At 34.9% G+C, this 12,228-nt stretch overlaps 1 protein-coding gene across 1 annotated transcript in view; it reads left to right on the top strand.

The window, feature by feature from the left end:
• The window catches only part of LOC131848801 (rootletin-like), a 66,601-nt gene that overhangs the window by 16,089 nt on the left and 38,284 nt on the right, over positions 1-12,228 (top strand). The window contains exon 8 of the mRNA XM_059198735.1: positions 5,174-5,278. Coding sequence (XP_059054718.1) covers positions 5,174-5,278 — 105 coding nt within the window. The remainder of the gene's footprint in view (positions 1-5,173; positions 5,279-12,228) is intronic.

Genomic DNA, 12,228 nt, shown 5'->3' with positions numbered 1-12,228 from the left:
CGACAAATAAGCATGCGGCTCACCTGATGGTAAGTGATTACCGCCGCCCATGAGCACCCGCAACACAGGGGAATTGCAAGTACGTTTTCGGCCTTTTAAAAAGGAATAAGCTCTTTCCTTGAAGGTTCCAATATCGTATCGGTTCGGAAATACGGGCGATAATATAATAAATAAATTATGGGCGGCGGTAATTTACCATCAGGTGAGCCGCAAGTTCGTCTGTCCCCGATACTATACATTAAAAGTATCACAGGCTTCATCATGTGATGGCTGTAGTATTTGTTGTTACTTTCCATTAGGTAGGATACCATTTTTTTTAAATAAAATTAAATTTAGATTGGAGGTTACTCATTAACAACCCCCCAAAACGCTTCAAAAGGACACAAATACTGCAGTTGGATAAAGTGTACTCCGGGTCTTGAAACCTAATCAAAGCGTGGAGGCATCTTTTAAAAGAAAGTCGTACACTCACTGGACTGCAGACTTGCATAGTCATTTACCGACCAAACCACTTACTGATTGCGGATATACAAGGCACAGAAAAAAAACTAATTAGAATTTCGACATTTCCATTTAAATGTATGAAGACATACAGTACATACAGACAATTTATCTAAAACGTAAACAGTACTGAATTACAATATTTACGAGGTCGCCCAGTTACAACACAATGGAAGAAATAAAAAAAATAGGTAACCTTGCATATATTTCCCAATACAGTCTAGTCCTAAACTAGGCATAATATGGTTATTCGACTATTGATAGACATATTACTAGTATATATGTAATGCTACGTTTACATTCAGCCACTTCCCCTGCCACTCGCGCTGCCGGAAATATTGCCGGGCGACAACTGAGCGAGAGGGCTGAATGTAAAAACACGCTGCCACTCGCGCTGCCAGTCCTTTGACTCGCGCACGAGAAACCGACAATCGAGGGAGCGCCGGGCAGCGCGAGAGGCAGCGCCAATGGCATGGGAAGTGTTTCCACTCGTGTTTACACTCTCGCGCTGCTCACTTCCCTGCCCACTCGGGCTGAGTGTAAATTGGGCATAAACGTGGAAGTTTGTGAGTGTGAATGAATGGATGTATGCTTGTTACTCTTTCACACAAAAACTGCTGAACTGGATTTGAATGAAACTTCAGAATTATATATAATACATTAGAATAACACAATGGTTATAAATTTCACACACGGCTGAAACCACAGTCATAACTTTCGTGACCCGGGTCCCACCAACATGCTGCCCACTGTCTATCGGCGCTACCGTGGCAGATTGTCGTGACTTTAAATGTCTGCAATTTACTTTTATTTTAATATACTACTTTTAGAGAAAATATACCTCCATATAAATACATATATATTATACCCTAAAGTATCATACGGTCATTGAATTCCCTAATATATGGTCGAGCGCAGTGATGGCTGGCTCATCCGTCATACTCGTGAACGAGTGCTGCTTGTAGGGACTGGTCTGCTCTTATCACTACGACTGATTTAATCTTATTGTGTTTTTATATTTGAGCCTAAATAAATTAGTGGTGGTTGGTAGTTTGTATTCACACGTTTCGACTTGTAAAATGTGAACTTACAAGGATTGTTTAAAAGAGCAAAACACAAGTTTCTTGCTTATTCTTCTTGTGATGAGACAGCTTTCCGAATAAGCGGTAGATTTAAAAAAATGTTGACTATTCAAAAGTGCTTAAATTAAGTTTATTTGAATAAATGATTTTCTATATATACTATTCTATTCTATTCTTTACATTAATTATGTTAGCCTATAACAGGGTCGCCTACCCTGCCTAACCTTTATATGCGAATGTTTAATGGGTTCATTGATGTGCCATCAAATAATTTTGACTTTCTGATTATTTGGAAAATAATAATAATAAATACTATCAAAAGTCTTTTTGAAATAAAGTAAACAAAAGAGGTACATTTTGTATAGCTTTCATTACACGTATAAATTAAATTACTGAAAAATTTGTGTGAATTCTGTTGCTGCAGGTTAGGTGACAAATAATTTATGTCAGGCTTGTACGATGTTACTTTTAGCAAAATGCATGCTGAACTGGATTCATCTGTCAAACGGTTTCTAAGCGAGTTTTTAATGTTATTCATCTCTGAAAATAATGAATATTATTAAAATAGCATGAGCCAGCTTCTTCAAACAGTTTTATGATCGACGACGTGCCCAAAATATTGTGTCGCATGCCGTCAATGGCTCGCGTGCCATTGGTTCGTCTACCCTGGTCTATAAGGTATTTATTATGGCCACGTGGCCTGAATTAAATAAATAAATAAAATAAATAACTAGTTTGTCTTATAAATATCAGTAGAGTCATGTTATGGTGCGGAGTCAACGGGTCATCGCCATTTTGGAGTATTGTCCCGGAGTGTCCTGGCCGCCCGCCAGCTGTTGGGGGACATTTTTCGCGCGCTCGACCCCATTCCGCGCTCCACGCTGTCTCTTTTCCCGCCAATTTGGGTTATGACGTCACCTGATGATGAGACAGGTGATGAACGGTTGTGATTGATGGATGTATCTTTGTTAGTATTCCGAACGTAAAGTTGTCGTTTTAATAAAAAAATACTCATTGGATTTATATTATTTTGTTTAATTTGCCTACCATTAGCATTTTTTTCGGACGACTCTAATGCTGTTGGCCGCAGCTGGCCTTTGCAGCTTCACCGGACGATAGGGAGCGAGAGCACTCCAAACCAAAGGATGGACTTATTGAGCGGCTGAAGGCCAACTCCTGCCTGACGGATACGACTTTAGTCTGAGGGCACCGCTAGGGGTTCGAACCACGGCTTAGTCTTAATTTCGATCCCCTTTGAATTGGACGGAGGATCGGTCGGAGGGGAGGGTTTGTTTGGGGGATTGTTGTCTATCGCGATTACTCGCGACTTCACTTTACTTTATTTTTCTTGCCTTTTTTATATTTAATACTAGATGCTGCCCGCGACGTCGCACGCGTGCAATTAAAACAATAAAATTTCTAATATTAAAGTATCCCAAGTTAGACCTTATATCATTAGCTATCTGCGAGTGAAAGTCCCGTCAAAATCGGTCCTACAGTTTCAGAGATTAAGAAAAACAAACAGTCATAAACATATTTTTTTTATGTAAATACCGTATACAGTTTCACATGCACATAGTGAAAAGATATTAATTTTACAATTTTAAATGGAATTAACAAACAGACTCTTTTTTTTTCTTTGTATAGATAAGTATTTAACTAATTACTCACACCTAATTTTGTTATTGTAATTTTACACAATAAACTCGTATTGTGATATGTACACTAATTATATAGTAAGTAAATAACATTACCTAATGAAGACAATTTTATATTACTTTGTTTACCTAATAAATTTTATTATTGTAAGTTATCAATACGATAAGTGTAGGGTCAGACGTGCATACACTTGCGTTCGGTACAGACCTCAACACGAGGTACATTCGTGAAAACAAATTTAGGACTCTGTGCTGCGTAGATAATGTTGTTTTTACCGTGTACAAGTGAAGTGTTCTAAAACTAAATATTGAAATTTCTTTATTCAAAATTGAAAAACTTTTAAAGTGTTTTTTTTTTCATCTGTGCATGTTGAGGATTTGGATGAACAATGCGAGATATTTTATAAATTAAAATATTGAATAATAATAATAATAATAAATTAAAGTATTCTTTATTCAAAATTTAAAAACTTTGTCTTTTTTCTCTGTGCATTTTGAGGATTTGGAAGAGCAATGCGAGATATTGTCGTAGGTTTCATTTAATTGCAAATATATTTTATTATCACATGATAAATTAAACTAAAGTAGATTAATTTCCAAGTACACGGAAGTCTACAGCCGTGGTTAATTTGACTTAAATAGATACGACTTGAATTACAGAGTTGTTTACTGCAGTGTTCTGTGAAGTGTTGAGTTTTGCACTGGATCTCTTTGAAATATGAAGTACTATTCATTATTAACGGTAATTTATACAGAGATAAGAAATAACGTGGAATGAAATGATATTATATAACTTTTTTAATTATTAAAACAGACAGCCCATCTTATAATTTTTACTAAGTTACTTATATATAGATGAACACGCTATACTTAGATACTAATTCTGTTTTTATTTTTTTCGGACTACTCTAATGCTGTTGGCCGCAGCTGGCCTTTACAGCTTCACCGGACGTTATGGGGCGAGTGCAGATGGCACTCCAAACCCGCGGAAGGACTTATGGAGCGGCTGAAGGCCAACTCCTGCCTGACGGATACGACTTTAGTCTGAGGGCACCACTAGGGGTTCGAACCTCGGCTCAGGCCGTCGTAATTTCGATCCCCGTTTGAATTGGACGGGGGATCGATCGGAGGGGGCTACTAATTCTGTGTTGCCGCTCCGGAGATGTTACATCTTTCATAGTGATTTCACGCGATCTTTCTCACCTTTAGACTGAAGTTTAGTGCACGCATTATTTTCTATGACAGATGTATACTTTGATATTAATAAGTTAGAAAGAATCAACCTATAGTTACAGATTTCATACATTGCATTTATACGTTGTAGTTTCTAATTTATTGTGCAATATTTTTGTAAGATTTTATATTGATTTGACAGATTTACAATAATTATCTATAATGGTTTGCAATTGTTAATCAAATAAAGACGAATGTGAAATAACAGTAAACCATTTCATGTATTGGCGCGATTATATTAGGGTTAATACAGACGCAGTAATAGAGGTCCAATAGTTAAATTACTATGTAGTGTAAGTAGGTGGTTAGGTTAGGTACTAAAGTAGGTGAAATGATATTGAAGTTATTAAAATAATCAAATATTGTTTAATAAAAGTATTTGATGTAATTATGGCGGGGCACCAGTGGAGGATGATAAGATGAACATGAGGTATTGAAAACTAGTGGTTTCCACCGCGTGGAGATCTGACATGGTACATTGCTAGCAATGATCATTAGAATTAAACAATCCCATTATAAACCATGTTACTAGAAGTGCAAATTTATAAACCAAGAACACTGCTTAAAAACTATTCAGGGTGTCCCAGGACACTACAAAAACTAAGACATCTTTTGGGAAAACAGGATGGTTGACAACTATAGCTTATATAAATAATATATATATATATGTCTATATATATAAATATGTATGTTGTATAGGTATTGCTGTCGGATCCCGACGCGGAGGTGTCGAGCTGGCCGGTGGAGCTGGTCGCCCTCCGTGACAAGATACACGGCGATGCCAAAGTCCAGCAGGAAAAGGAGGTGAGTTCTCTTTCTCTCTTTTGCTTAATTCTAAGTACCATAAACAATTTGCTTCTATCAAGAACGATTTGCAGTTATATGTTGCAGCCTCCCAAATGCCATCAACTTCACTCTTGTTAACTCGAACCACTTTATAATGTAAGTGGAATGGGATATTCACTAATCACATGTGTTATGGGTGTTAACTGTTGTCTATGATGTATACAGGTATACAAATATTCACTACATAAATCGCGTGATATATTTTTAAGTTATTATACGTTATATATTCCGGAGACCATTGACTCCTGCTTCAGTTCACACGATCTATCGATATCTATCTCTCCCGATACGTGTATCTTTGTACTTTCAAATTGTGTATATATTTTGAAAGGTAGATCAAAAAATATCTGTTTTCTCTATCTTTCATCTTTCATCTGACGTCCACGAGATATTTACATGTACTTTTCAAATAAAATTAAATCAAAAAACATTTATTCATGTAGGACATTTTAGCTGGCAATTTTCTGTTGTGCCAATTATGAACGTAATTTTTTTGTATTATAATTTTTTCTCTACCGTCTGGTTCAATATACAGATTCAATTTAAAAGAACTGGCAAAAAACTCACCTGAATTATATATTTTTATTTATATAGTTGTCTATGTCTAACATTAAATTAAAATCCTGTCCATGAACAACTATTGCCATTCAAGAATGGGCTTTGCTCAGTAATTCCAGTATATCCTTTGGTATCTTATTGTAATTTTTGTATTATTTTTCTGTTAGACATTACTTAGATTCACATTCGACAATGTTTTGCGTGAAAGCACTCTTGGGATTGCAAGAGACTGAGTAGTCTGCGCAGGGCCTAATAACGACAGCGGCCCATATAATTCAGAACTACCTAATTCCACAGTAGTAAAACTAATATTACCGAAACTGTAAATAAAGATGTAATAAACCGGATACAAAGTTGTTTTTAAACCGATTTTAGTATTCCAAAGCCGTAAAACCATTTTCGTCGCGATGTGTTACATAAGGGCTATACTAACTAGGTCGCTGGAGGGACATACATCCGTGTTTACATGTTTACAGCTCAACTAATCACTTCTCTGTGGTGGTCTCAATTGTAATAATGAAAATCGGCACTTTTATGGGGTTTTTTATATTTGTACAACACGAACACTTAACGCTATTTTGTTTAGCGGTCCTTTATTTCAACCCGAGGATTCCGAACATAACGGAAAGACGTCTAGGAAATAGTTCAAATTCAAATTCAATCGGTACTCTTATGGGGTTTTTTATATTTGTACAACACGAACTCTTAACGCTATTTTGTTTAGCGGTCCCTTATTTCAACCCGAGGATTCCGAACATAACGGAAAGACGTCTAGGAAATAGTTCAAATTCAAATTCAAAAATAATTTATTCATGTTATCACAGGTAGGACATTTTGCCGCATATTAACGTTTTTTATATTATACGAACAAATTTTTTTTTATATTATAATTTTTTCTCTACCGTCCAGTTTAGTATATAGATCCAACATAGAACGGAAAGACTACAACATATTTTTTTTAATAGTGTTTAATTCATAATTCAATCACCCCGGTTCACTTATGGGGTTTTTTATATTATATAAACCTTACTCTTAATCACTATTTTGTATTAAAAAAAACGCTTTATTGCATAGTTTTAAAGATTTAAATACATAACCGAAAGACGTGCGACAGCGACTAGTTCAAATGTAATAATGTACATTTATATAGGTTTTTTATATTTAAGTACAACACGAACGCATGAACAACTATTGCCTAGCACCATAGTCATTCAAGTAATCCTTTAGTTCAAGAAACAGCAGCTAGTCTTTCTAATAACGAGGTCAAAGAATTATATAATTCAAAAATAAAATATTATTCATAGTTATCACAGAAAAGAAGAAAGATATTGTTTAACGCTATTAACGTTTTTATATATTATGGAGATGAAAAATTATTTTATATTCAAGATAATATTATGGGTACTAGATAACTGATAAACATATAGTTTTTTTAGTAAATACATTCATATTATACATAGAAAACACCCAGACCGATACAAACTATCATACTCATGAATACAAATGTTTGTGCCGTGCGAAGAATCGAACCTGCGACAATCGGAAGTAAAGCGGTATGCTAAACCGCTAGACCACCAAGGCCGTCATAGTAATGATAATGATAATGAAACATGTGTTGTAACAATTGAAGTGGTGTTTTTTTCTTGACATCTAGTTCTCATTTCTGTAAATTCCGTTTCTGGTGTTTGTACATGCGATATAAATACCTCCCTGTGGATTCTCGTCACTTTAGTGGTCCCGCAACCCTATAACAGTGTAGTCTAATTGAATTTACCTGCAAAATCAATATATTTTATAAAAAGAATATTATTCATGTAAATCTATCGGAATGCTTTCGTGCTGAGAAGAACTGACAAGAAACTCAATGCGTTATGAATTGATCAGTCACAACACATGTACCATTATCATTACCATCATTAATGATAAAGAAACATGTGTCTTTCTAATAACGAGTTTTTCTTGACAAGTTCGAGTTATTCTATTTCTGCAAAAAGAAAATAAAAATAACTTAACTTGATTATATTGTTTAAGAATCCTCGTGTGTCATTAAGCGCCATGCTATTAGTACACCCCATAACTGGTGCTTATAAATACTGTTTCGGATTCTTCGCATATGGTCCCGCGATGATTCCTCCCAAGTTCGTAAATCTAAACGACTATTGAAGATCTTGTTAATTGATTTTTAGGGCGCTGTTCTGGTGTTGAGATTTAGTGTCGGTCTTTGTTTACTCACTTACAGTTTATTGAACTTATTTTGCAACCGTTTATTTATCAATGTAATCTCACTGACATTATAAACCCGAAAGTTTGTGAGTATCGATGGATGTCAGTCTTTCACGCAAAAACTTCTGATCGAGCACAATAGATCTATGTAGATGCAGTGCTACAGGTCCAAGCACCTGACAATAACCCACACAACCTATTAAAAATAGTACCCATAATACAAGCTTCACTTAGCTTGGGACTAGATGGCGCTGTGTGAATTGTCCTGAAATCATCATCATCATTATCATCATCGATAGACGTTCATGTGTTGTAACAATTGAACGATCGGTCCTGCGCTTTCTTGACATCCAATGCCTTCCAGCGATTTTGACCAGATCGTCGGTCCACCTTGCTTTCTGGTGTTTGGACATGCGATATAAATGCCCCAACGTGGATTCTCCTCGAGCTATAGTGGTCCCGCAACTATTGCCACTTCAGAGTCGCAATTCTTATTAATATTACCAATTGATTATTTATGAGGCACTTAATATAATAATATGTGTATTACAAACATTAATATTATCTTATTGTGTACCCACACGTACTGCGCACCGATCGAGATCCCGGGTGACTGAACTGCCATTCTAAATTTACCCCTTAACATTTATTTATTATGCGCCCGCGCACCGTACACGCACAATCAAATGTCACTCGATTTGTTTCACGCATTCGATTTTTACTTTATCTATATTCATTCATAAAATCTTAAGACATAAATATGATTCTTGGATTTTAATGTTACGTAGATTTGAATTCTAGTGATGCCAAAAAGTAGGCAAGTCTAGTGTTGTAATCACTACAACGTCGTTGGATTATAATGTTACGTAGATTTGAATCCTAGTGATGCCAAAAAGTTGGCAAGTCTAGTGTTGTTATCACTACAACGTCGTTGAATTATAATGTTACGTAGATTTGAATCCTAGTGATGCCAAAAAGTAGGCAAGTCTAGTGTTGTATTCACTACAACGTCGTTGGATTATAATGTTACGTAGATTTGAATCCTAGTGATGCCAAAAAGTAGGTAAGTGTAGTGTTGTATTCACTACAACGTCGTTGGTTTATAATGTTACGTAGATTTGAATCCTAGTGATGCCAAAAAGTAGGTAAGTGTAGTGTTGTATTCACTACAACGTCGTTGAACTTATTTTGTTACGTAGATTTGAATCCTATCATGTAAAAAAGTCTCAGTGTTGTATTCACTACAACGTCGTCATTTGGTATTTTTTATCGACATCGGTTTTGTAAAACAAGCATCTTATACGGAGGAGAGAATATGTCTTAAAGAGAGTATATAACATGAACCGAACCGAAAAAAAGATGAATGGATTGTATGAAAGGAGAGTATACTCAGATATGTCGGCTGACAGGATCAGTCAGATAACATACTGTGGCGACCCTAAATAATGGTCAACGGAATGACGATCCACTTTGTTAAAAGTCGTCTCTGTGAATACCCCTTAGTTATTTCAGCCGCCAACATTTTTTTATTATGTCACGGTTACAGCGTTAGATAAGCTATTGTTATGACAGCATAATAGGCACGACATCTTAGTACTATTAGTAGGATGATTAGTATCACGGTCGTCACATGATAATGTAATTTAATTTAACACAAAACACTGATTATCGAGCTGAGTTTCTTGTCAGTTCTTCTCATCTCGAAATCATTCTTGACGGTAGATTTTAATGTTACTGTAATAGACCTAATTTGAGTAAATGTATTTTGAATTTGAATTTGAAAATTTGATGGTCCATATTATAAATATCTTATAGGCTAACATACATACGAAGTCATAATAAAATATAAATTAAATTCTCTGTGTCCAGCATTGACAACGGCAGGCGTAGGCGATGATTACAACTTATCATTGTGGACCGTTAGCTTCTTTGTATTTGTATAAAATAAATGAATGCCTCTGTGTACTCCATCTTAGATAACAGTCGTGTTGGTATGTTTTATTTTTCATTTTATTTATTACCCAATGAACACTTGTATTTATATTACATATAAACCATCTAAGAAAGAGGTTAATCTTGCAAAACCAATAAATCCACTCGACACAAATATCAATTATTAGGTCATACTCACTCAATAAACAGAAGCTTTGCTAAAATGAGCTAGAATCTTTATAATGCACACGGCGAGTACACTTATATGCTCGATTACATAATGAACATCTGGCTCGAAGGACCATTCCCCTAATGTATGCAGATCATGTGTAAATAAAAACACGTGGTACAGAGTAATAGCACAATTAAAGCTGTACACGTTTATTGATGTAAAAGAAAGCATCGTGCCACTTAAAATTATTTCGATTACATTCTATGTACGGAACCCTAATATGACAGAATGTATAACAGAACTTGTTCGTCTGTATTTTAGAAGTTACTATTTGAAACATGTAAGGCTTTTACATAATGTTATTTCTAAAACGAGCGAGAAATTAAAAAAATATTTATGTAAAGGAGTCAGAAGTGGGAGGAAGGGGTGGGGGGTGTTTACAGCTTCTATGTATATTGTACTCGTATATGTCTGCTTGGCACATATCGACGGATAAATAGAAAAAAAAATATAACAAAAATATAGAAATATATAGACAAAAATATATATTTTGAATACTGCCAGTATGGAAAATATATATTTGTCTTGTCTTGTAGATAAGCATTTAAAGTTTTTAAATTTACACAGAAGTATTATCATATATAACATAATCATAATAACATATTATGTATCATTTTAAAAGTATTTAGATAATGATTATGGCAGTGTGGTGAAAATAATTGACTTATATAATTGGAAAATTACATTTTTCTATTTAATCGACGATAATTGAAACAGATTTTTATATTATAGCGTAGCGTTAGTGTTAGAAATATAAAAATATACTAATTTCTAGAATAGGAGATATTTCTGAGTTCATTCAAAAGAAATGATCGAATTAATTCGACAAACATCGTCTCGGTTTATTTTATGACATCCGCTGTGGAATATTAAGGATGTGGTCAAAACCACGCGAGAACTGTTCCCGGTGGTCGACTTACCAATCTGAACTAATATTATATATTGAGTTTGATACTCTCATAAAACTAAATCACTGTTTAACATAATGGTAATAAAGTAATAATAATAATAGTAAAGTATAACTATTCAATTGAGTTAAATAAAACATTCTCACAAATATTATGATCCGCCTGCTGTCTTGTATGGATCAGATGTTGGCCCGTAAAGGCGACGGATGAAAGACGACTGCAGGCAACTGAAAGGAGAATGTTGAGGTGGATGTGTGGTACAAGAATGGATAATAAAGAATAATACATTATATTAAGTATGAAAGTATTTATATTCAGAGAGGTTGAAGAGTAATCGTCTATCATGGTATGGACATGTAATGCGTAGGAACGAGGATAATATTTTAAGAAAGATGTTACAAATGAATGTGGATGGTTATAAGGGCAGAGGAAGGCCAAAAAAGAGATGGATGGACTGTGTGAAAGATGATATGTTAAGAAAGGAAGTAAATAACGTTTGATTGCGAACAAATGAATGGAAGCGAAAAATTCATATTACGCTAAACTTACAAATAAATGGGATAAGGAAGAACAGATGATATTAATATTATAAATGCGAAAGTTTGTTAGTACGGATGGATGTTTGTTACTCTTTCACGCAAAAACTATTAAACGGTTTTTAAGGAAATTTTACAGTAATATAACTTATCAGAATAATATTGTGGGCTATAAATTTCATGCGGGTGAAACACATTGTTTTATATACATTTCTGCTAGTCATCTACATCGCTGATGCAACAGTCAAGACATCATAATATCAAGGCTTTTTATGTATCTGTTCAAGCATCGTGCTAGTCCATAACGAGCACGTAAAACATATCTACGGCTATAATTTACCGCGCATGATGTTTACGCATATTTGGTATTTACGCGCGCTCTTTGGCGGCGACTGCGCCGTGAAACATCATTATGCTTCCGTGTTTAGAAGAATTTTTCTATGTAAATTTCTCACTTTTGGTGTTTTAAATTTAGAACGAAGGTACGTGTGTGATGGAGAAATTTTGATTTCAACTAGA

This window comes from Achroia grisella, unplaced genomic scaffold (assembly GCF_030625045.1).
Source record: "Achroia grisella isolate CSIRO2021 unplaced genomic scaffold, CSIRO_AGI_Agris_v1 utg592, whole genome shotgun sequence".
NCBI lineage: Eukaryota > Metazoa > Arthropoda > Insecta > Lepidoptera > Pyralidae > Achroia > Achroia grisella.
This window is presented reverse-complemented; position numbering and strand designations above follow the sequence as displayed.